The sequence below is a fragment of the Solea senegalensis genome, linkage group LG16 (assembly GCF_019176455.1).
Source record: "Solea senegalensis isolate Sse05_10M linkage group LG16, IFAPA_SoseM_1, whole genome shotgun sequence".
In the NCBI taxonomy this organism is placed as follows: Eukaryota; Metazoa; Chordata; class Actinopteri; order Pleuronectiformes; family Soleidae; genus Solea; species Solea senegalensis.
The window spans coordinates 9,205,571-9,231,697 of NC_058036.1; the positions used below are offsets into that span (position 1 = coordinate 9,205,571).

General features: G+C 39.9%; 1 protein-coding gene across 1 annotated transcript; it reads left to right on the forward strand.

Moving 5' to 3' along the window:
* Positions 1 to 2,344: 2,344 nt before the first annotated feature.
* Positions 2,345 to 25,787, forward strand: LOC122783320 (glutamyl aminopeptidase). The gene is made up of 20 exons (XM_044048042.1): positions 2,345 to 3,181; positions 7,463 to 7,604; positions 8,859 to 8,993; positions 9,098 to 9,218; positions 10,533 to 10,687; positions 14,075 to 14,188; positions 14,273 to 14,407; positions 14,508 to 14,573; positions 14,714 to 14,779; positions 16,592 to 16,752; positions 17,680 to 17,762; positions 17,858 to 17,994; positions 18,890 to 18,945; positions 19,039 to 19,183; positions 19,331 to 19,404; positions 19,496 to 19,600; positions 20,794 to 20,967; positions 21,115 to 21,255; positions 22,396 to 22,477; positions 23,464 to 25,787. The coding sequence occupies exons 1-20, from the start codon at positions 2,541 to 2,543 to the stop codon at positions 23,605 to 23,607; spliced, it is 2,877 nt and encodes a 958-aa protein (XP_043903977.1). The 5' UTR covers positions 2,345 to 2,540; the 3' UTR covers positions 23,608 to 25,787.
* Positions 25,788 to 26,127: the final 340 nt, after the last annotated feature.

Here is a 26,127-nt window from a genome sequence, read left to right on the forward strand (position 1 = left end):
CCAGTTCACAGTGACTTGAGCTGTGGCATGAGAAGATGAAAAACAATAAATACAGTTTTCACCGTATACATTGTTGGCAAGTAGGATTGCATTCCTGGAGATTCAAACTCAGTGATTCATATACCACCAGAGAGGGAGCACTGTGGACTGCACCACTGTCTCCATGTCTGCTCACAACTTAAGGCAAAATGGGAGGATTCTTTTCAATGAAAACATGAAATGTCCAAATATTTCAAGGAAATAAAAAAGATCAAACATCATTTGTTGGTTTCCTATGTATTTCCACATACATTTGTGATATTTAATCAAAGATTTGTGGAAACAGGAAATATTTTACAGTGTGCATACAATATTATCTGAGGGGAATTAGGCTTGTAACCAGAGGGTAGTCAGTTCAAATCCCGGGAGAGGTCAAGGGCATATATGTAGATTTGAAGTTGTTATGATTCAAAAGAATGGTTTACGTATTTGTGTGGTTTTATGAGGTCATGACGCATTGTCAGCACTGACTTCACAGTCACACTTGTGGAGGTAGTGTTATTTTGCAGTAAACAGGGGGAAGGCATCCATATTACACACAGACCATGAGACTGCTTAAAACCACACACAACATGGACATAGACAAGTACTGACAACAATTAAAACAGAATAATAAAGTCAGCCATTTAATAAATAAAACAAGATAAATAAGCAAGGTAAGAAACAATGCAAATAAATGACTAAGATTTATTTAACAGAGCAATTGCAGTAGGAGTGAAGCTGTGCTAGTGCTCTGGACTTTAAATCTCCCACCAGATAGAAGGTAGTGCAATTCAGTGAAAAGAAGATGTGAGTCATCGTTACAAATTCATATAATAATGAGAAATCAAATCAGTTTCTAGACACAACAGCCTGCCACCACCACAAGAGGGCAGTAAATCATAGTTGCTGTGAGACCGAATATAAGGACAGATATAGCCTGATAATCTCATGTGTGACCTTTTTGGTGTTTATTCCAATTGTACATAAACTTCTGGTCTTGTTTTCGCTTTGACGTTCCTCTGCTCCACTGTTCTCGGGCCCTGCTGAGACTGACACAAGGAGATCATTTTCTCCACGCTTAATCCTGTTAGTGTGGTGCAGCACAATGCAGCCATTGTCTTTGCAGCCATTCACGCTGCTGCAATCATGATTCTGTTGACAAAAGAGCAAAAAGTGATGGCAGTTCAAGCAACAGAGCCCTGCCCCCTGCGTATCCACTGTCGACAGCGCAGAGTCCACAGCATCACACTCTTCCACTGAAATATAGAAATATAAATCTGATGTGTGTACACACACACACACACACACACACACACGTTGGACATTCATGACTTGAGGAGACATTGCATTGACTTACATTCATTTCCTGGAGACTTAATCTAACCTTAACCATAATTACTACTGGCCTAATCCTAACCCTAACCTCAACCTAACCTCAACCTAACCTTAAAACATATCTTCACCTTACAATAGTAGTAATTTACGTTATTGGGATTTGCTTTCCCCATAATGTGGTTTAGGTTTAGGTCCCAACAACATTAATAATACCTGGACACACACACACACACACACAGCTATTCTTGTTAGGACACTGCATAAACTTTCATAACCTTAACCTAACCCCAATCTTATCCCTAAACTTTCACATTCTTCAGAAATAAGGTTCTGCCTCATTAAGATCAAGTCTTGGTCTACAAACACATTGGCTTCTCTGGCTTCTCTGAACCTCATCCTAATCATACATGTCTTCACCTTAAAACGTAATAATTATATGTTATGGTGACTTGTTTTTGTCCTATAAGGAAGACAAGGCCCAATAATGAGTCTGAAAACAGATTTAGGTCCCCACAAGATGAGTCATACCTGGAATACAGGCACACACACAGATTTGTGCAGCTATTCTGAGAGCACTGCACTGACTGCAGTACTCATTTGGACGTCCTGAACAAAGTGTTATCCATTACAATAACCTTAAGTCTAACTTGAACCTTGTCCCAACCACAATTTTTAAATCTTAGTCCTGAACTTAACCAGTTCTTCACAAATTACATTCTGCCTCATTAGGACCAGGTTTTGGTCTCCACTGGTCCTGACAGTGTTTGCGACAGAAAAGGTCCTAAGAGGTAACGAACACAAGAACACGCACACTTGCATGTAGAGGTTTAAGTTCATGTCCAGTGACCATGCATTCACACAAACACTGAAAGTTCTGCTGTTGATTTGCAGACTAGATTTGTAGATGTTTAACTGGAGGAGGCGTGTTCACAGAGCCGAGGAAAGAATAAATCTCTCGCTCAAAGTGAGATTCTCTACACTGTCTGACAGATTCCCCTCTCTTCACTTCTCCTCCTCCTTCTTCTCTTCAACCCACAGCACAACAGAGGGAAGTGTTGGATTCCACTCACACAGCGAATAGAAATACCCCAGGAGCCAAAGCCAACAGCTCTGGCTTCAGATCAGATTTACACCTTTTCACTCAATAAAGTTGTGCTTTAGTCTGCTGAGGTCTGGAGACTACCATGGTTGACAGCATGGACTTGGAGAAGCAGCAGAAGCGTTACTGCATCCGTGGTATGCATGTGGTCATCATTTGTGTGACGGTGGTGGTGTGCTCTTTGGCGGTGGGCCTTGGGGTGGGCCTCTCCAAGTCAGACACGACTACCATCCTCCCCACCCTCACCACGCCAGGCACCACAGCAGGGCCCACACAGCCTCCTCCGCTGGGCAGAGGGCCCTGCAAGCCGTCCACTGACTCCAATGGAGACTGGAAGAATTTCCGTCTGCCCAGCTACGTGAAACCCATCCACTATGACCTGAATCTGGAGCCAGACTTTGGCGACGACACCTACACGGGCACCGTGGACATCCACGTGGAAGTCAGCAAGGCCACTCGCCATCTGTGGCTCCACATCAGGGAGACGTTTGTCAGTGCGGTGCCCAGGCTGAAGCTGCTGAACAGCGAGGGAGGTCAGAAGGAGCTGCAGGTGAAGCACTGCTTTGAATACAAACCTCAGGAGTACGTTGTGGTAGAGGCTGCAGAGATGCTGCCCATCACTGCCCAAGGAGAGGTGTATGTGCTTAGCCTGGACTTCCAGGGCTGGCTCAATGGCTCTGTGGTAGGATTCTACAGAGTCATATACACTGAGGAGGGTCGCACTAAGTAAGTACTCTGAAATGACACTTTGACTTTTTCTTAATAAGATAGTGACATGAGGAAGTCATCATATCATATTTCTATAAAACTAAACATATTTTTATTGTGTGTATTAACAGCAGTTACCAGGTGGTGGTGAAGGATGAGAATGAGAGGTTGCAATACAAGTATAGGTGTCTTTCAGTCTTTCACTCCAATAAGAGGATGCTAAGGAATAACGAAGCAAGTTAAATTCAAATAGAGAGCAGAGTGACAAGAGCAATACAAACAATACTGACGATAATAATAATAATGATAATAATAATGATGATAATGATAACAATAATAATAATATTAATAATAATAACAACAACAACAACAACAACAACAATAATAATAATAATAATAATAAAAAGTGTTCAGCTTAATTTTGGGGCAGCACTTTTGTGAAAAGGTTCAATGTTTTAGCTCCTTAATAACGTGGCTGCAGTGGTACTGCTAACTGATGTCTCACCACTGATTACACACCAACCCCTCTTCCTCATGCTTACAATGTTGTGAACTATATCACTTGCTATGACACGTATGGAAAAATGTGTTTCGTTGTGTACATTATGTGACTTATCATTCACATTTTTCTGTGAGACCATTCTGAAGAATCTTTTCTGTTTGTTATCATTATCATTTATAACATGTTGAAAACAAGAAGAAACCACTAATCATTACAACACTGGGGAAGCTTAATATTAATATTTAACTATGGGAATAGCAGACAAAGCAGGTCCCACATCGCTTGTCAAGGTCCGAACCTGAGCTGTAACTTCACATGTCCTTCATCAGTGTGTGAAATCTGCTCACTGTCCTTGGGGCTGCTATGCATGTACATTGAAATCATGAGGACTGTGTGAAACAGTGGAAAGCTTTAGGAGGATGTGACAAGTGCACCTTGAGTTTCGCAGATTTTTTTTACAAGGATACTGTTATTATTTAATGATTATTAATAGATTATTGTAGTTTGATGGCTAGATAGACCCCCAGATACTTGAAGGACTGTACAGTCTCAACCTCCACTCCCTGAATGCAGACTGACTGGCATGGTGTTTTAAATCTCCTGAAGTCCACCACCAGTTCCTTGGTCTTGGTAGTGTTCAGGAGGAGGCCGTTCCTCATACTCCAGTCAGTGAAGGACCCCACAAGGTCCAACAGCTGTATCATCTGAATACTTCTGGATGTGGCAGGACTCAGAGTTGTGGCAAAAGTCCGACGTGTACAGTGTGAACAGAAGGAGAGCCAAAACAGTCCCCTGTGGAGCCCCAGTGCTGCATTCCAATGTCCGAGAAACACATCTCCCCAGCCTGACATACTGTGGTCTGGCCGTCAGAAAGTGCATGATCCAGGATGTCAGGGAGGGAGCAATCCCCATACCAAGGACCTTGTCCTACAGTATCAGGGGTTGCAAGGTGTTGAACGTACTTCAAGAAGTCGAAGAACATGATCCTCACATATGAACCGAGCATATCCAGGTAGAAAGATGCCCGGTGCAGCATGCACAGACCCGTATCTTCCACTCCTATGTGTTCCTGGTAGGCAAACTGGAGGGGGTCAAGATCCTCAGCAATCTGCAGCCACTGGTTTGGGGAGTTTGGGGGGCCGGTATGAGACAGGAAGTCTTCCAGAGTACTGGGACTTTTTCCATCCGAAGGCTCATATTGAAGAGCCTCTGAAGAGGGACAGGTAGTTGTCCTTCACAGTTCTTCAGGAGCCTCCATCTGGTCCCACCGCCTTCGTTGGCTGAAGCCTCCTGAGCGCTGCACCCACCTCTTCAGTTGTTAGAGACAGGGGGTTGATGAGGTGACAGCAGAGGGAAGGCAGCTGAGTTGATGTTGGTGTAGGCACGGCAGGGGTGGAGGAGTCATCTGCAGTGGTCTATACTTTAATTTGAAGGTCGAACCTCCCATGGGGCAAAGTTTGACACTTCTAGAGGTCACTTTAGTTTGGCAGCCCATGGCCAAGTAGGAGGGAATTGCCCTTGCAACGTAACCAATCACTGACACTTCACTGCTCTGCTACTGCATTTGTTTTGTATGTGGTCAGTACTGGTGTAAAAAAGGATGGGTTAAATTCACTACCACAAATGTGTGTGTGTAAATGAAAACTAATTCTAATTGTGAACTTTGTTTATTACAATGGGTTATACTTTCAAAGCAAGTTTGATTCCCAGCTCCGCTAGTCTACATGCTGCTGTGTCCTTGAAAGACACTTGAAAGCTATGCTGGCGTGTGAATGGGTTTGAAAGATGAGTGATAGAAAATGCGTGGCATAGATACACTGTAGTGTGAGTGAATGAGTGAAAGGGTGAATGGCGAAACTGTAGTGTAAAGCAGCTTTGAGTGGTCATCAAGACTAGAAAAGTGCTTTATAAATGCAAACTATTTACGATCAACTGAAAGCAGAAAACTGGATTATCCTGCAAATGTGCTGAGGAGTTTCTCTGGAACTTGTGGTGCCTTGAGACAACTGGCAGTGGGGACACAAGAAAAAACAGATTTTACAAAAGGCCCACCTAATAAAGTCTACATCAATAATTTCAAATTTGTTAAAAACTTACTAAATGAGGCAGAGTGCATCAGCATTATACCATCGATTACCATTCATTATACCATCATGTTATTTTACTGTGTGCACATGTCACCCTGTAGTCACATGCATCACATTTTAGTAGTCCTGTTTTATGTTGTATTTTATGATGCACTATCTTTTGCCCTTTGAGCCATTTCATTCAGCCTTATACTTTACGCAAAGACTGTAATGACTGCAATAAATGTTAGCTTATCTTGACCTTAGTTGATATTGTTTGAGTCACATCTGTTTCCTCTGCTGTATCTATGTTGAGGCCTGAAGACTCTTCTTTAGAAAGAGTAATCTGCTTTGGTTTGGTAACTAGAGTCGCAAATAGTTGAATGAGTTGAACAAGTCGGTTCTTCGTTACATGCAGTCGCTCCATGGAATGACAGTGGCCTGGAGCTGATGTCGTCAGATGGTGCCCAACGTTCCAGTTTGGCAGGGTCGACAGTGGTGGCAAAATCTCTCCTCCTGTTTATGCCAGAGGTGAAGATGCTTCTCCACACCTGCGCACAACTGCATTCCGCATGTTCACTGATATTTCAAGTGCAGTGAGCGCTGTCCACATAGACTGTGCAAGGAAATCTCTACGCCCCACAGGAAACATCTTGTTTTCTGTGGGGTACGTTGGGCTTTTCCTGTCATGGGTCTCATTAGTGTTGTAGTCAAGACCACCTAAACTGAGACCAAGTCGAGACCAAGACCACAGTGTATCGACTATCATAAGACTTTGAGGGGTCGAGACCGAGACAAGACCAAGACCGTTAGCCTTGGTTTGCAGAATTTTAGGTATTTGCAGGTATTTATGCACAAAAAGTCTTTGTGGTTCAGGTAACCAAATTTCATTATAGATGAGTTGGCTGACATCTTCTCACGGCCTCGTCTCCTGTCACTGACATGCACTTTTGTGGGAAATTTCAAATGATGAATGAGTCAAGTTATTGGTTGTACCCGAAGCAATACGATTTATGCAAAATCATCAGTAATGATATTAACAAGTTCATCCAAAAATGCAGAGGCAATTTATTGATATCCCCACAGTTGTGGTCTTGACCGGTCTTGAAATAAAATCCCGAGTCCACTTTGTCCGAGACCTTCAAAAAGACCGATCTCGAGTAGTACAACACTAGGTCTCATCGCAATCTTCTTCCCATCATCCAGACTCAAGGTCGTCTACACAATAGGAGGGAATTCAAACAGTAAATAATAGAATTGCATATCATGTTCTTGGTTTGAATTTCAAACATTATACATTAGTGGCACATCTGTTATGTGAGCCTAATAAAACAATGACTAAAGCTGCTTGTGTTAGCATGTTGTTAAACCAGACTGTAGAGAAAGTCTCTCTCAAAGAGGGGTTGGGTTGAAATGACTATATATATTTCGTCGCAATTGACTATATGCATCACTTACAACTTCCACTAACAATATAAATCAGCTCCTTAACATGTAATTTGTCACTAAAGGGAAACCTGGACATTGCAAAGTAATATTAGCGATGACAATCTCTGATATAGATGCTGTGGGTAACTCCTGCAGACACCAAAAGTAGAACATCTTTGGCTGACAGCTTACCGGAAATAGTTGTGATGGATTATTGAAAAGCAGGAAGTCAATTAATGTGCAACTGTCTTTAAATGTAAAGCCTCTAGTCTCAAACATATCCTGCAATTTATTTGATCACAGGAAGATTGCTGCAACTGATCATGAGCCAACAGATGCCCGCAAGTCTTTTCCCTGCTTCGACGAACCCAACAAGAAGGCCACATACAACATCTCCATCATTCATGATTCTGACTATAGTGCTCTGTCCAACATGCCACTGCAGGTAAGACTCAAGTCAACGATATATCAGTTGTTTTGCTAGTAATATCTTAGCAACATCTTGAGGCACATCCTTTCATACTATCACACTTTCCAATTCCGTAACCACAGAGAACCACTTTGCATTACAGCATGTGTGTACATGGCCACAGTTCCATTCATACTAAAATCAGGTTCCGCGGCAGTATTTTGTCCCAGGAGTTCACGCTTATTTGTATTTCCTTGTAGTCTTTGAGCACTTAGTTGTACCAGTGTTTGTATCGGTGGATCTCCTCGCATGACCTCAAGCAAGTTTCCATTGTTACCAACTTCTTCGCTGTTTCTTGGAAAGTGTTGAGGAGCATAACAACAGCAGTTAGTCTATCTATGGGTGGATAATAACACTGACCTCACACAGACTCTAGTGAACCTCTTCAGCATGGAGACACAGAATGTATGACCCTAGATTTCAGTCATTCTGAAATCATGTTATTTCAATGTTTTGACTGCTGGAGTACTTGTAGTGGTGTACATTAAACATTTCTCAAGAGAGTACACTATGGCCCCGACATTTGTAGAAAGCAGAACCTAGTCTATTGTATTTATTAATTTATTAATATTTTTCTCATAAAAATGTAAGAATTATGTGTTGATCTTCATAGAGTGTTTGACTTTTGTGTTAGATTTACTTTCAGCTCCATCAGAAATGGGACAACTGCTGTTCAGTCTTTGTGGTCACAATGATGGGGAAACGCCTGCAACGCAGTACAAAAAAAAAAATACTCCTACTCTTTTCCAGAACCACATCAGCTTTATTGTCTGAAGATAAATTAGCCTCTCTGGGGCAATGACTCCTGTATTTGAGGCTTCCCACATAGACAGATATCGAGGTCAAGTTCCCATTGGCTTTCTCTTGTTTACAGTCTGAATAACAATGTGAGTTGCTACACAAATGCCTTTTATTCAAGGCAATTCAAGTGATTTTGACTGACAAAGAAGAAGGAAGAAAATCAACTTGTTATTTCGGCTCCGTTTTCCTTGTAAAAGTGTTATTCTTGTGACCATGTTGTGATGTACGTAGATAAGTACGGTTTCTCAAACTCTCCCACAGATGGGGAAAACACAGACAGAGGTGGTCCAGTGCAGAGCAAACACTGTGAATACCAACAAGTAGAGGAATCAATCTTGTGCCTGTGTTTCTGGGCCAGAGGATCCACCCAATACAGGCCGATTGACATCCACAGTAACCCATTAACCTTGATTTTCTCTGCCTCTCTAGGGCTCCCCTCAACAATTGCTTAGCAATAAGCTGAAGACCTCCTTTCAGAAGTCTGTCCCAATGAGCACCTATTTGGTATGTTTTGCAGTGCACCAGTTTGGCTTTGTGGAAAGAACTTCAGCTCGAGGAATTCCTGTGAGTTCACCATCGTGGGTCACTATCAGTGCCACCACATATATATACTGCCAAATGTATTTAAATGCTCACACTGTGTGTTTTTCCTCCCTGTGACTTTGCAGTTGAGAATCTATGCCCAGCCAACGCAGTTAAAAACTGCAGAGTATGCAGCAAACACAACCAAAATCATCTTTGATTACTTTGAAGAATATTTCGAAATGGACTACTCCATCTCCAAACTGGGTAAGTTTTCATATGCATATCTTTTTTTCTTTAACATAATTTGTTTTTGTACTGATTTATACTTTGTTAAACCTGGGGTAGGCAACACGTTTTTGTCAGTCTAGATTAATAATTCCATGCAAAGCTTCCAGTTGAATATAAATCAAGTCATCTGAGAGAGAACTAGGCTTCTGAATTTCCTCTTTAGCATTGAGAAAAACAAAACAAGGGAAAAAAAAAAGTATTAAAAAATAGTAAGACATTCATTCACCTATTTGGGGTATATGGGGTGAAAGGTGTACACCCTGGACGGGTTGCCAGTTTAGAGTCAGACAATAAACACAATGGCACGTCATTATGGGCGAAGCCATTCAGTTGCCTTGTGTCATTTGTCATGAGTGTGTCTGTGTTTCATTTCCACCTCAGTGATCACAGTGAATGACAGGCTTTGTGTTTGGGGTCACAGAGTTTTTACAAACAAGAATAACAAATCTAAAAGTCCCTGTTAATGGCCCTAAACAGCCCTAATGAATGAGCACACAAAGAATACAAGACATTGGAGAGACAATACATACTTTGTATGTAATATTTAACATTGTTATTCTTTCGATCTTGATGAGTGATTGGTTAATCTAATTTAAGTTGTTGATTATATCTGTAAGCAGAATGCACTTACTTCTCCTCTCTATGTTATATGATATATGTATTTCTGACTTCATAGAGACATGACCATCTTACATGATCATATTTTTCTGTCGATATATAGGCATGATGGATGTGGTGAGTGATTCTCCAAATCTCCAAAAACATGCAGATTAGGTTACAGTAGGAAGCGATCAAGCCAAATATTTTCCACGTTTTAATAGCAGTGAAAGAATAAGAAAGGAAATTAAGGTTTAGCTTATTTACATGACAGTTGGTAATCTACAATATATAATCAAAAATACTATGGAATACAAACAATACACTGAAAAGTGAAATATAGTGCTACAAATACAGTATACTATTAAGGGGCCAATATGTACAGTGTAAAATTTATGTTATTATTTATGTAAAAAATTGAAAATGAACATCTCCGTTTACCCTGTCTTATAGATTTTGGGTCAAGAATGGAAAAACTAGATTCACAAGACATAGCAGTGGCTAGCATTGTTGCATGCGCACAGCAAGGAGGTCACTGGTTTGGATTCTGGTCCAACTTTGGGTCTTTCTGTGTGTGGTTTGCTCCCACAGTCCAAAAAGGACTGTTGCTGGAGTCTTATGAGAAGACCTTCTAATGTTGATTGTAATATTGTAGTTAATCAAGAACTTCTCTTCTGTTCTGTTTTATTCCAGACAAGATAGCCATCCCTGACTTTGGTACTGGTGCTATGGAGAACTGGGGCCTCATCACTTACAGGGAGACCAACCTACTGTATGATGAGAAGCAGTCTTCCTCCTACAACAAGCAGCGAGTGGCCAGTGTTATTGCCCATGAGCTGGTGCACCAGGTACCACTGTCTAAATATATACATATTACAATAAAAGCTGGTAAATCTCTACACCCACAAAATTACCACAATCAGAAATATTACTTTATCTATTTGTGTTTGTAGTAGCAACTATTTATACCCTATATTATAGCCTATTTTTCTTTGACTACGACTTATTTCAGGACCAATTGTTGCCACTCCCTATCCAGTCAAATGTTTGATTCAGTTTTAATGTAGTTGTATATAGCATTAATACATAGTCAATTAATTTAATTTAATTTATATTAACTTAACTTAACTTAACTTAACTTAACTTAACTTAATTTAATTTAATTTAATTTAATTTAATTTTAAAAACTTTAAAAGTTTAATCAGGCCATCAACTAAATGCTTTTACTTTTTGAGTTATGCTGCTCACAGAAAAACAAACGCAGTCAAAAAAATAACCTCCTTCGTGGAGGTAATAAAACAGAGTATATTGTCTTATTGTTATAGTTTTACGGTCATGTTGCAATTTAGTCTCATGTGACAATATATCAGGTTAAGTCACTGTTGCTTGGTAATTCTTTGATGATTTTATCTTTATTTCACTAAAGAGCAGTAAAATGTGAGTTCAGAGTTCAAGACTACAAAAGCTTCCTGAGTTATTCTTCAAAGATTTTTTTTTATGATGTATGATGCATGCACTTTTCCTTCCAAAGATAAGACACCTCAAGGTAGTCAATAATGTTTTATGAACCGACAAAAGTTACTGGAACAATAATGACCGAATACTCTTGTGTTGATGCCTCAGTAAGATATTGATAAGAGTTCATTTGTTTGCTTACTGCACAATACAAACTGAAATGCACCAGTCAGCACGAGTTGGGGACAGACTATTTGGCACAGAAATCTGTTTGAGTGTGAGGGGTAAACACTGGCAAGTGTGTGAGGGTAACAGATCTGACCCAACTCTGGTTTGAACTATGGACACAATTAGATAGTATGTAGTAACTACTGACCCAACTACAAACACATAGTAGGTGGGACACAGGAAATAGCATTAGAAGACGTTGACGACAGGAAGTCAAAACAATAATGGCGATGTTTTCTTTAAACTTGACATGGTCGCTCTCATGAGAGTTTGATGCGTTCAGTTGACTTCAGTTGGTTTGACAAATCATGTAATCTGGGATCCTTCATCATCGTCTTTCAGTCGTCATAAAAGAAAATCTGCTGAAACCAGTTTGTTAATGTGTACTCAAAGTCTTTTCAAAATCATTAACGACAACGAAAGCTGTGTCATGTGTCCCCGTCGTTAGCTGCATGTGTGGGTAATAAAGGATAAACGCAAGAGCGGGAGGTAAAGTAAGACATGATATCACAAAATCTCTAATCTAATCTAATTAAACTCATTGAAGCTGTTTACATTTGATCAGGCTCTCTCAGCTGCGTAGGAGTTGCAATTTTTTTTTTATTTTATTTTATTTGGTGAAGGGGGCGGGACATAAATAATGATGAAGTGAAATTTACTGGTAAGCCAATCAGAGGCAGAGTTGAGAGGATGTTCACACACAAATGGCAAACACTGTTGCCTTACAGCAAGATTGCCAGTTCGCATCCAGTTCTCCTGTCCACCCCCAGCATGATAATATTTAATATAATTTTACACAGATGAGGTCATCTGCAAATAGCATTCTCACATGCGCACCTCCGCCTGCGATATTGTGATGCATTGACGTCCAAAAGAGTCTAAAAAGATTGTTAAACTTCACAATATCTTGAGAATCACTTTATTTGCTGCTAATTAGGTTCTTCTAGACCTGGTTTGCAGCTACTATATAGGTGCGATGAATCAGAATCAAAGGGCAGTTTAGAGGGAGAGGATGTTCCTATAGAGCAGGGGTGTCAAACTCATTTTTGTTCAGGGGCCACATACAGAACAATTTGATCTCAAGGGGGCCGGACCAGTAAAAATAGTAAAATAATAACCTATGTTTTTTCTCCTTTGTTTTACATTTACTGAAGGATAATTTTACAAAACATGAAATTTCTTGAGAAATAGAAGTGCTATTTCAATAATATCATGCCTAAATGTACTATTTACACAGCACACTGGATCTATAAAGGCACAAACATTTAGTCACGGGTATCTGGAGCATTTGACATTACATTTAGATTAGTGTGAAATTTTAACAAATTCATCCTGTGGGCCGATTGGACCCTCTGGCGGGCCGGTTCTGGCCCCCGGGCCGTATGTTTGACACCCCTGCTATAGAGCTACGGATGTCACGTGACTCACTTTGCTCACACTGCCATCTTGGCAAAAGCTACTGAAAAGTAAACAGCAGCAATAGCAGTTTTCAAGCTTTACATCCGCAGAGATTGGGCAATATATCACAGAACCTGACAGACTGACTGTATCTGATCATTGTGCTGCTCCAGATTCACTCCGGTTTTTGGTTTTGTCTTTGTATTTACACTCACTAAACTGGCGTAATGCCATGACTGTCATTACTGCAGCTTCTGATACCTGCCTATAACCCGGTTGCCCCACCTCCCCGTCACTGTCATTGTCTTAAAGGACACACTGGCCAAACGTTGCCACGTAGAAACGCACCAACCCAGACCAAAACAATGACAAAACAGTAAATAGCAGCAAAGATACTATATTTTATACTTTGTTTTATGTGGAATCTGAGCGAAAACTAGACTTTCTCCAGCAGCTTCTGTAAATCTGTAGCATCACATTAGGCTTTGAAGAATTGAAGGCTTTGGATGTCACTTGACTCGGTTTGCTCAAAGTGCCACGTTGGCAGGAAAAGCTCCTAAAAATCGATGCTTTAAGATGCTGCTCAATCTTTGACTGGAAATGAGATGCAACAATCAGGATATTTACTATGAGTGGCTATAGTAACTTGCTTTTGATGTCATCAATGTGTGGTCCATCCCTTTGATATTTTATTGGAAAAAAAGAGTACTTGGACACAGCTGTGAATTTCAGAGTGGAATTCCATTTTAAACAACTTTCAAATGGCTTGATCTTGGTTTTTTCTGGAGTTGGATGATTTTTAAACCATGAAACATCCTCAGCCAGAATAAATACAATTAAATTAAAGGATTTATTTTATTTTTCGGATCTTTAATAATATTTCCCCCTGTCTGCTCCCACTCGCTCCTCATCATGCAATGGTAAGCTGCCACCACATGAGTTTGCCTTGGCAAGAGATGTCCATGGGGAGGCTGTGTCTTTTCTATATGTCTTAGATGCCGCTGGATACTGTGTTATGATATTATTTCCCGGTCCTAAGCTGGTTACAGACATCCCAGATGGCAGTTTTGGTCTGCCACTTTTAAAAGACAGTGTTTGGCACCTAAGAAGTAAAAACCTCACATACATGCTTATGCTGCGTCATCTTTTCCCAGTGGTTTGGGAACATTGTGACCATGGACTGGTGGGATGACCTCTGGCTGAATGAGGGCTTTGCCAGTTTCTTTGAGTACATAGGTGTGGAGGAGGCTGAGCCTTCATGGGGCATGGTGAGTTGCCTCAGCATAGTAACACTGTCACTTTAACGTTTTCTGTACTCTGAAGTGAGCCTTCTGTCCACCCTTTGTCCACAGCGAGACATCATGATCATCAGTGATGTACTTCCTGTAATGGTGGATGACGCCCTCCTCTCCTCACATCCAATCATAGTTGATGTCTCAACTCCAGCAGAGATCACCTCTGTGTTTGATGCCATCTCATACAGCAAGGTATGATGGCTGGTTCATTACCAACGAGATACAGGCACAATTCATTGTGTCTCATGCAACAAAATAGTCTTTGTAATGGAAATGATCCATTTCTTTTCAGGGAGCATCCATTCTAAGGATGCTGGAGGACTGGATGGGCAAAGATATGTTCAGAGATGGCTGTCGAGTAAGTCAGACTCTGCTGCAACTACATTGAAATGATGTACAATTTATTAAATATAATTAACACTTAATTATATTTTATGTACTACGTTGATGTAATGACTGCCTGTTTTTGTTTGTCTGTTTATTTCATTTTTCTAACAGAAATATTTGAAAGACTACTACTTCATGAATGCCAAAACAGCCAACTTCTGGGCATCTCTCGCCAATGTATGTTGGAACTTATACTAATTCTCCATGCAAGGCTAGATTAGTTGTCAGAGAGCCTAATGCACATTTTCTTTGGTTATGAATGTGAGCATCATGTGTCATATCTGTGTTTAAGGGGCGTACTGTATCTGCAGTAGAAAAAATAGTAGAAAAGCACTTCTGTCAAAAAAACACACTTCTGTCAACAGCTCAGAATGTTCACTGTAACAGATCAACACATTTGTTTCCATGTTTCCATCGACTCGAATTCCAAGCGCACTGAGTAGGTACTATGCATGCCATTGCCAGACTGCCGGCCGGCCACTGATTGGTCACAGAGATGTCCGACACAGAAATCAAGCTGGACAGTGCCAAACTGTAGATAAGTTAAAAAGACTTAACAATCCTAAAAACGTGGGTTGATCACCAACAATTACTGGGGAAATGTCAAAAATCTAAATATTTATCACAAACCCTGTCGCTGTATTTCAGTCCAATGACAATTATTTTTAATTAACTGACCCCGCCTATCGCCCTATAACAGCTGAGATTGGCACGGTACCTTGCACGACCCTCCGGTTGAGGATAAAGAGGTAGATAATAGGTGGATGGATTCTAGTGTTTGATTTAGTTACACTGAAGACTGCAACTTACAAGTTACTTGTTACTAGTTTGTGTGTCACCGCAGTTACTTTTTTTGTAGTGGAGATGCAACCTAAACCGTGCCGTGTCGTGCCGAGGCGAGCCGATGTGAGCCGGGTCCATAGTGGAAATGGCCAATAGTTTCTGAACATTTACACACAGACTTACAAATCAGTTGCTAGAACTGCACTGGGCTTATTTACCGCTCCTCAAATATATTTTTTTTTTCAAGTGTTTTCTAACACAACTTTTTAAAATGAAAATTTGTGAATTACTTTTATTTGTTTATTACTAGTCACCTGAACATGGTTTGTAGAAGGCATTTAGCCATCGTCCTCTTAGCTCTTGAGTTTCCTGAAGGCAACATGACAGGAGGAAGTCATGATTCATTTCTCCCCACAGTTGATCTGGGCCAAAAGCTTAAAGCTGAAAAAACAAGTTTTAAACTAAAAAAAAGATTTTAAACTGTAAAAAAGAGATTTGAATCTGAAAATATTTGCTCTGCAACAGAAATAATAAAACCTCAAAGATCAAAAAATATATATACAATTTTTTTTTTCAAATACAACATTTGTTTTTGTAGGAATAACACTTTCAGCCCGATCTGCCGCCATATTACCAAACCTAAAGTTAAGGTACTACTTCCAGTATTTATGCTAAAATAATCTAACCAAGCTACTTTAAGTTTTTAAGCTGTATTCACACTGCGGGACTTGCTTATATTTTCTTTCAAAAGTGACCCTGAGTCCACTGGCTTGAGTCCTTGTCTTCCACTGTAGCGGAGTAATGTGACCATCAATAGTGTAAACGTGTATTTACATCCTTTGCCACTGTCTTATTTTTAAGGAATCCCAAGTCGAATTGATCTGTCTGCTTAGATTGTAGTCATAAATGCATCAGATTCATATCTTTTTATTTTATTTCCATATATGAATGAGCCCTAAGACTGATGAATATCTGACTTGGTCATTTTCTGAATTATGCCACATGGGAGGAAAAGATCCGAATTGGGTCACTTACAATATGCAGTATAAACACAGCCTTACACACAGACATGAAATATGAAATTATTCTGAAAATCTCACTCTCAGATATAATAGACAAAGGCAAAGTTCCCAAAATGTGTTTCCTCTAAGTTCTGTCTGGGAATTTTCTCTGAACTTTAGCCATGTGTCCTCTTTGTGTATCTAGGTGAGTGGCTTGCCAGTTGCAGAGGTCATGGACACATGGACCAAACAGATGGGTTATCCTGTGCTTGATGTGTCTGTGTCGGAGACTGATGCCAAACTGACACAGAGGCGTTTCCTCCTGGATCCTAAAGCCAATGCCAGCATGCCCCCTTCACCTCTTGAGTAAGAGATGCAAATAAGAGGTCAAAACTACCATTAATAATTGGTCCAAGACTATGTGCAGTATTTGCAGGATGCACACACTGGAGCAGTTGAAACAGCATAACATTTGAGTTTAGTTGTCACCATTTTTACTACTTATATGGGCCTGGGTCATAGAGGCAGCAGTCTCAGCAATGAGGCACAGACACTCTCCCCAGCCACCTCAACCAACTCTCCCGGTGGGGCACCAAGGCGTTCCCAGGCCAACCGAGATATATAATCTCTCTAGCGTGTCCTGTATTTGCCCTGGGGGACGCCTTCAGATGCCCATACGCCATACTCCTGCAGCACCTCCCACAGAGCATCCCTGGGGAACTGGTCATATGCCCTCTCTGAATCCACAAAACACATGTGGACCAGAAAATTTGATTTTGAACATTTGATCAGCGGTCGCTAAGTGTGAAATATTCAAAGATGCGGTCTGCAGAGACCGATCAAAACCAAAAAGCTGAGTAATGGATAGAGGAGGAAGGAAGAACAACCATTCACTCTCACACTCACTCCTACGGTCAATTTAGAGTGTCCAATTCACCTAATCCCCACATTGCATGTTTTTGGACTGTGGGAGGAAGCCGGAGAACCCGGAGAGAACCCACGCACAGCGAGAACATGCAAACTCTCCGGGACTGTGGGAGGAAGCCGGAGAACCCGGAGAGAACCCACGCACAGGGAGAACATGCAAACTCTCCGGAGAACCCGGCGAGAGTGCTAACCACTACACCACCGTTTGGCCCGGACTAAGAAAGTCAATGGCAAAATGTTATACTTCACTTCACTAGATACACATATCTACACCTGAAACTATTAGTTACACTTTAACCGACATTCAAATTTTACTTTGTTTTTGTATATCACAGCATTAATTATATTGACTGTGTTTTGTCACAGGTACAAGTGGACACTTCCTGTAAAATGGCAGTCTGTAAAAAGCAGCAAGACAATGCTGACCATGTTTGACAAGAGCAGCAATGGTATTATGCTAATAAGTGTGATGTGTGATGATGTTCAGAAAAGAATATTTTCAAAACATATATCACACGCTGACACAGACTGTGCTGATTTTCAGAGCATGTCATCACTAACTACACACCCACAGTGGACGGTCTGTTGAAGGTCAACAACGACCACATAGGATTCTACAGAGTCAACCATGATGTGCATATGTGGAACACTATCAGTGAACAACTAAAGCGCAACCACAAGGTAGAGCTGTCACTTTATTTATTTATTTATTTGTTTATTACAAAAATGAAAACCCTGAAGTCCTGTGGAGACTTTGTGGAGAGAAAAACGAAGACATTGTGTTTAACAAGTTTTAACATTGTTTAAAAAAGTGATGTATAAATATCAACCCAAGACAATAAACCTGTCATATTGATATATGGAGAAAATAATGATCATGTTTATCAAATGATTTCTATGATTTGTTTAAATAAGATATATTTTTTTGTATATAAATGAACATGTATCTATAGTTTAATACACTTTATGGAACATTGCTCTTTAGGTGCTGAAAGCATTTATTAAAGTGACACTACGCAAAAAATGATTATGCTAAATAGTTAGTGTTGTGACCTGTCCAGGGTGTACCCCGCCTTTGGCCCTATGTCAGATGGGATTGGGACTGGAATTAGGTTAGGGTTAGTTCTAGTCTTAACCACTAAAATTTGCATTAAACCAGAGTTTTTGCCATTTACACCCATTCACTAAGGTTACGTGTCTTGCCCAAGGACACATCAGCATGTAGACTAGCAGAGCCAGGAATTGAAACCACAACCTATACAAGCTGGAAGATGACTTGAGCTACTGTTGCAAAATCTGTATCATTTTACAAAGAGAAAACCAACACTCCATGAGCAAACACCAGTGTTTACCATTAATGTAAACAGTAGCTGATATCAATTTCAATCATAGCATAATAATGATGAAAATACTACTAATAATAATAGCCTCACAACTGGATCTGGATCCTGCAGCCTAGGTGTCACAGGTACCTGCGGATGGGAAAAGAAGCCAAAAACAACAAATAAGTTGTCTATAGTATTATGTCTGTGCTTTCATATTGTGTTGTTATGTGTGTTAATCTCCTCGTTAACAGGTGTTTGATGCAGCTGATCGTACAAGTTATATTGATGACGTTTTTGCACTGTCAAGGTAAGATCCCCCCCCCCACACACACACACACCGTACTGTATGTGGTCAATCACATACAAAGACTGTAATAGGTGTTTTCATGTCACTGTCCAGGGCAGACATTATAGATTATGGTAATGCCTTCAATCTGACCATGTACCTGACCAATGAGACTGACTACATAGTGTGGGACCGCGTGGCCTCTTCTATCGCCTATGTTCGGGACATGCTGTCAGGTGATCTCTACAAAATGTTTCAGGTAAGCATACTGCTAATTAGCTCTCACATTTAACTTTGCTATAACAACAGTATAAACATTGTTTTAAATGAAGAGGAGTGATGTTCATACTAGGAATAGGATGAAACAGATTGTGATTCTAATTATCCAAATCACTATTTCTTTTAGAAACTCTTTCTTGGCCATGTTAACGCAATCGCAACACAATATGGATGGGATGATACAGGCACACAGACAGAAAGGTACAGTACACTAGAAATTAATTGTATATTGTATGATTGTACAAATCTGTTTTTTTCGTGTCTCAGTGACAATCCAACTTGTGATTGACAGGCTACTGAGGGAAACCGTGCTCAGTATTGCATGTCAGATGGGAGATGAGAAGGCTCTGGCTGAAGCCTCCCGTATTTTTGACAGCTGGATTGATGGAAGTCTCAGGTATCAGCACACACTGTCTTTTGATTGTCAACATGTGTGTGGCTCTATAGCTGCCACAATGGTTTAAAGTATCATCAGTCAGACTTTATTTATACCGCCCCTTTGATACAAAGCATGCTATTACAGAACTGAATATTATTATGATATGATAATATGAATATCGTCATGTAATGGAAGTCAGTTAAAGTAATACCATATTAATTAACCATATTAACCATATTTTTTTCCATGGGGCGATGGTTGCTCAATGGTGGAGTGAGATAGATGCACTGTGTGAATATGTGAGTGAGTGACCGTGCTACAATGTAACAGCACACTGTATAATTGACATTTAAACCAGAGCCATAAGGATCTCAGTCTATGCAGGAAGTAGACACGCTTTTGGATCTTCTTACAAATATAGTCCAAGTGAGGTGTCTATTATAGGGTGGCGTAACTGGCATAACTCCTAAATATTTATAAGAAGACACCTGTTCAATTAATCAATGGATATGGAGAGAGAGAGAGAGGGGAAAGGAAGGAAAGACACAAACTAGGGAGAGAGAGAACAAGGTTAATGAAATATAATGAAGTCATATTCATACCCTAAGTGTGAGAGAGTGAGTGTGAGTGCACCACAGGAAAATCCCCCAGCAGTCTAGGTCTATAGCAGCATAACTAAGAGATGTTCCAGGTTTCCCTGAACCAGTTCAAACTTAAGCTTTATTAAAAATGAAAGTTTTAAGTCTTTAAATACAGAGAGAGTGTCCGCTTCCCGAACTGTAATATATGAGCTGGTTCCACGGGAGAGGAGCCTGGAAACTGAAGGCTCTGCCTCCCATTCTGCTCTTACAGACTCTGAGAACCACTGTATTTTGGGACCTAAGTGATCTGTTAGGATAGTACCTGGTACCTGGTACTTTTATAGTACCTGATCTGGTGAGGTTCCAAGTGAGCTGAGTCGATACTAAATGTGTCAGGTGGAGTCTGCGTTCCAGTCGTGCAGGATGTACTGAACCAATATTTTTAATAAATTGATTCGAATGAGTCAGTAAACTAAAAAATACTTAACTCGTCACTTGTGTATTTGTGTCATGTATAAAACACCGCCACTGCATTTTTGTGCAGCGGTGTTATGACGACTTATTGTTACTTATTGTTGCTTTTCATCATTGGTAAATGGTTATAAAACCTTCATGATCTTTTACCCGCAGCGACGTAGCAGTGAACCTGAGGCTGCTGGTTTACCGATATGGCATGAAGAACTCAAACAGTGAGGCCAAGTGGAAGACAATGTTCCAGAAGTACATAGATTCTACTTTGGCTCAAGAGAAGGACAAGCTTCTGTATGGACTGGCTTCCGTGGGGGATGTGGATCTTTTGTTCAAGTAATTTAAAGATTCTTTTTTACATTTTCATTCAGGGCCAGTGCATTATGTATTATTCTGTCTGCAGAGCAATATTTGCAACATATTTTTACAGGATAGACTGTAGGTTGTGATGAAAGAAAACCATCTGTGTTTTGTGCCCTAAAGGCTCCTGGAGGCCACGAAAAATGAGAGTGTGGTGAGGAGTCAAGATGTGTTCACTGTGGTGCGATACGTGTCATACAACCCACTGGGACAGAGCATGGCCTGGGACTGGACCACACTGAACTGGGATTATCTGGTCAACAGGTCAGTACAATGAGGCAAAGAGCTGACATATGTAGATAACTAGTCACTGTTTGGTTATAGCAACTTGGTAATACACCTGGTTATAGCAGAAATATGGTCAAGTTGTCTACCACTTTATCCTCCATACGACGGTCACGGGGGATCAAGCCAATCCCACTCACACACCAGGAGAGCATGCAAACTCCACACTAGCATAACATTAGCATTAGCAACAGGCAGTGTAATGTAAGTAGTTGCTGTGCTATCGTCACAGACTTGTATGTCAGTTAGAATGAGTCCATTATTTACTGAGCATTACCCACAAAATCACTTTGCTTGTGTTTGTTCCCATCGCTCCATCTTCTTCTGCTCACTGTGAGCATGTTTCATAGAAGCGATTCCCCTTCACCATCTCTTTGGATCTGTGGGGATCCCGTAAAATGTTCTCCGCCTGTCTAAGCAACCAGCAACTTAACCTAAATACTTTCTGAGAAGGAAATGCACAATTCTGCCACACCAGTGAGAGCCATCTGACTGTATTTACTGCTGGAGAAGAGTCGGGCACACACACACACACACACATACACACAGAAGAGCGCAGAGAGTGCACATAAACAGAGTCACAGATGAGTTATAAGTTTATACAGGACAGTTCTGAGACAGTGATGACACGTTTATTGAACTACAATGTCATTTATACAAGCAGTAGCAGAAATTGTTGATAAAAAAATTCAACTCATATCAACTATAGCACAATAATAATAATAGTAAGATTAATAATAATAGCCTCAAAACTGGATCTGGATCCTGCAACCTGCAAGATGAGGACACAGCGAGAGAGAGAAAGGAAAGGAAAGAAAGACACAAACTATGGAGAAAAATAACAAGGTTAACGACCATTAATTATACCAGTGCCTGTGTGAGGGTGGGTCACTGGGAGCTGGTTCCACATGAGAGGAGCCTGGTAAGTGAAGGCTCTGCTTCCCATTATGCTCTTACAGACTCTTTGGAACCACAAGTAAGCCCATGTTTTAGGACCTAAGTGATCTGATGATTTCCTTAAGATGTAATTGTCACTATGTTTAATGGCTCGTACAACCATGGCACAGGGTCACACACATCTAAACCCTCCAATAAATAATTAATTTTCTTTCTTAACAGGTACACCATCAATGACAGGAACCTTGGTCGTCTACTTAATCAAATCACCACCACGTACAACACAGAAGTCCAGCTGTGGAAGGTTAGCACTGGCATTAGTGCCACTTGTACATTCTTTAATGGCTTTGAGTTAAGTTTGAAGTACATACTTTTTCTCTTCTTCTTCTTCCTTCTATTTATTTCGCATATAGTTATAGATAGTTTCAAAGGCTTAATATGCAACAATGGAGAGTGTGAATGTTTTTTTTTTAACATGCAAAGAGATTCCAATGGCCCTGCTCTATATCTATATAAATATATAAATATCTACATGTTTATCACCAGATCCCAACAAAACACCCTGTAAGTTTCAATGTCAGTATAAAAACAGGGGATCAAATTATCCTTATGCAACCTTTAAATAAATAACCGTCTTCACCTTATGTGCAAACACATTTTTTAAGCTATATCAAATGAAACTGCACAATTTTGAACATAAAAAAAATCAAAATATGCAATATTTTTCACATACTACATGATGATATCATTTATTGCGTTTCCTTTTCTTCCATTTTTTTGCTTTATAATTTTATGCATATCATGAGTTACAAAGAAGCCACACCTCCAGAGCACAGGAACGCGCAATGCTTGTTCACCAAGAGTGTTGGTTTCACACGGATTTACGAGCACTGTCTATGCTAGATTGCAGATTCTACAAATAGATATAGTAGATACTGTATCTATTAGTAGAATCGAGTTGATATAGTAATTAACATGCTCAAAAACAGGACCATGTTATCACAATGCATGTGACAGTTTTGGGAGCCATCATTGTCTTACGAGACTGGTCCTCTCTTACAGCTAGAAGAACAACTCTGTCTTTAATTTATTTACTAAACTCAATAAACTACCAGCATTTACAGTGAATACAGTGAAGGAGACAGAGGGAGATCCCCAGTTTACACAGATTTGATCCATTAAAACGTTTAAATTATCATTAATTGAAGCCCCACCTACATTTGAGTGGCTAAGAGGTATCAGTTTGTGCTCATGTTTCTTGTAACATGTTTCTCCATGTTGATCTAATAGATGGAGCATTTCTTCAGTCTAACACCAGATGCCGGTGCTGGGAAGATGCCCAGGCAGCAAGCACTGGAAACAGTGAGGAACAACATTGAATGGTTGAAGAAAAACAAGGATGAGATCGAAACGTGGCTGAAGAGCACAGTGTAGATGTGGAGCACATGCACAGTACAGTAAATGTTGTCTTTTTTGTTTTGTTAGTACATTTAAGATGAGATTGTAGTATTTCTGAAGGGCTAATGCAGGGGGCTGCTAATCTGAATCAACAATGCAAAAACACAAACCCTCATTCTTACTTTCAGGTACTTGAAGTGTGGGTGTATGTGGTACTGACACAGAGAACCTGCATGTCTGTTCTGTGTGCGCCCCCTGCTGTCTCATATAGCCAAGAACCACATGAGACATTCACACTAAGTGAAATCATGGCTACTAGTGAGGACACAAGAGAAAAAAAGAGTTCAGCCACTTAACAAAAGACTCACCAAATTTATCATTTTATGTCATTGATAATAAAATCAATGATATATTGGATCTGCCTCCATTAGTAAGTTAATGTGTTAGTTAATGTGTTATTTTGTGACTTTGAAATTATTAAATTTCACTTTAACACTTTTTGTTTAATTTTTCACTTGATCTTTATTCAGATTTAACGAAGTGATACAATTACCACATGAGGTAGCAGCAGATCTTTCTTATTTGTTTCAATTTATACGCATTCTTCACCTCTACTCTGATCACATACCTTGGTATAAACAGGAGAACAGTATTTCTGATTTTCAAGTACCGACAGGGAAAGATTGCGTACCACTGGTGGTGCACCTACCACAGGTTGAGAACCAAGGGTGTAGAGCGAGAATATACAAGCAGCCAAATGTTAGATTTGGTGAGACACCAGGTTAAACGATGTCGGTTCAAAAACTTTGAATTTCGTCAGGCATCTTAAAATTCACCCAGATAGATTAAAGTTATTATTAATATTATTGTTGTTCATTAATTCATTGTCTAACACTTTATCCTTCTCATAAGTGTCAACACCCGCTGACACCCTGGACAGGTCACCAGTTCATCGCAGGGCAAACACACAGAGTTGAACCTTTCAATAGTATAAAGTCGTAGATTTATGAGAATAAAGTTGTAAAGTTACAAGATTAAAGTCGTAATATTCTAACATTGTTGTTTTAGAACAGGAGAGTTGTTAAAATGAGGACTGTGGAGCATTTCGTGGAACTGTACTTTTAGAACGGGTTTTACAAGCAAGGAGATACTTAATCTTTTGGCACATCAGCATCACATTGTCATAAGTATAAGGACTTTGAAAAGTCCTTATACTTGCTCTCCTCTTCTAAAACAACAGGTTAGAATATTACGACTTTATTCTCATAAATCTACGACTTTAATCCCATAAATTTACGGCTTTATTCTCATAAATTTACGACTTAAATCTCGTAAATTAAGACTTTCTCAAAGAATTTTTTTTCCCTCAATGTAGCCCTAATACTCCATCGTAATTCAGCGCTGTCCCAAGTGGTAAAAAGTAAGAATCGCTGAAAACATCTGATTAACAGCATTTCTTCCACTCCCAGTAAAGTCATATAGAGGTGAAGCCATTAAAACATGAATGAATGTCAACTCAGGACATTCTTATTGGTCAGAAACCTGTTTAAACTTGGGGTCTAACTTTATTTGACTTCAGCCTTTTTTTTAGTGGTTAACATCTGGTTTTCCTTGTGATCCACTTGTGTTTTCACTGAGGGAGTGCTTGTCTGAAGCAGTTCTGGGCTTAGGGGCCAGTACGGGGTGCACAGTCAGTGCTGGCCATTAGTGCCACATACGAGGACACTTATCATGTTAAGTGTACTCTAAGAGCTCTTCACAGTAGCAAAATTAATATTTTCACCTAAGTCTGTGTCTGTGGTCAACAATAATAAATGATATAGTTTATTTTCATTAATCAGAATGTGAAGAAATGTTAAAATAATGATGTAAAAATATTTTACTGTTGTCCATATACAGACACAAATAGGTGTAAGTCATGAAGCACAGTTTTTGACTATTTATTGTAAACTAATTGTATTTTAATCTCACCAGTGGTTTTTCATCACATTGCTAGGGAAAGGTGCCATTTTATCACTGAATGATTTTCTTCAAAATGTATTTTGACTAACGATCCTTTTTGCTTTGGTTCTCATCACCAGATGAATATTTATACTGGCGCTTAAACCAGTAGCACTTTATTTAATTTTTGTTTTCAACAAGTAACAATTGTGAATATTTGATACACTCGTTTGAACTGTTTTGAATTGAATTAAAATGACTTCAAAGTAACTATGGCACAGCTCTCCAGCAGTATTTTTTTTAACTCCTACTCAAGTGTTTTATGTCACAACAGGTGAAGGCAAGGCAAAAACACAACAGTGACATAACCCTAGTAAACCTGACAGTTGGAATATGGCTATAAGACACAGCCACAGACAGTTTTCAATACATGCTTCAAACTCTGAGCCTGCTTCAAAGCTTGCTTAATGTCCGAAGCAGCATCTGCTCATTTCCTGAATGAATCACCTGACATTGTGAGCGAGTGTTTTCCAAACATGGAGAAGTTGTGAATAAAAAAAGTTACCGGCTCCATCCAAAAATCGTTGAAAAAATAATATACCTCAATAAAAATCT

What these genes read in the sequence shown, in the direction of transcription:
- LOC122783320 (XM_044048042.1), top strand. Translation starts at nt 2,541, where the DNA reads ATGGTTGACAGCATGGACTTGGAGAAGCAGCAGAAGCGTTACTGCATC. An exon ending in TGTCCAACATGCCACTGCAG is followed by an intron (nt 7,605 to 8,858) that starts GTAAGACTCAAG and finishes CTGCCTCTCTAG; the next exon opens with GGCTCCCCTCAACAATTGCT. An exon ending in GTTTGACAAGAGCAGCAATG is followed by an intron (nt 17,763 to 17,857) that starts GTATTATGCTAA and finishes GCTGATTTTCAG; the next exon opens with AGCATGTCATCACTAACTAC.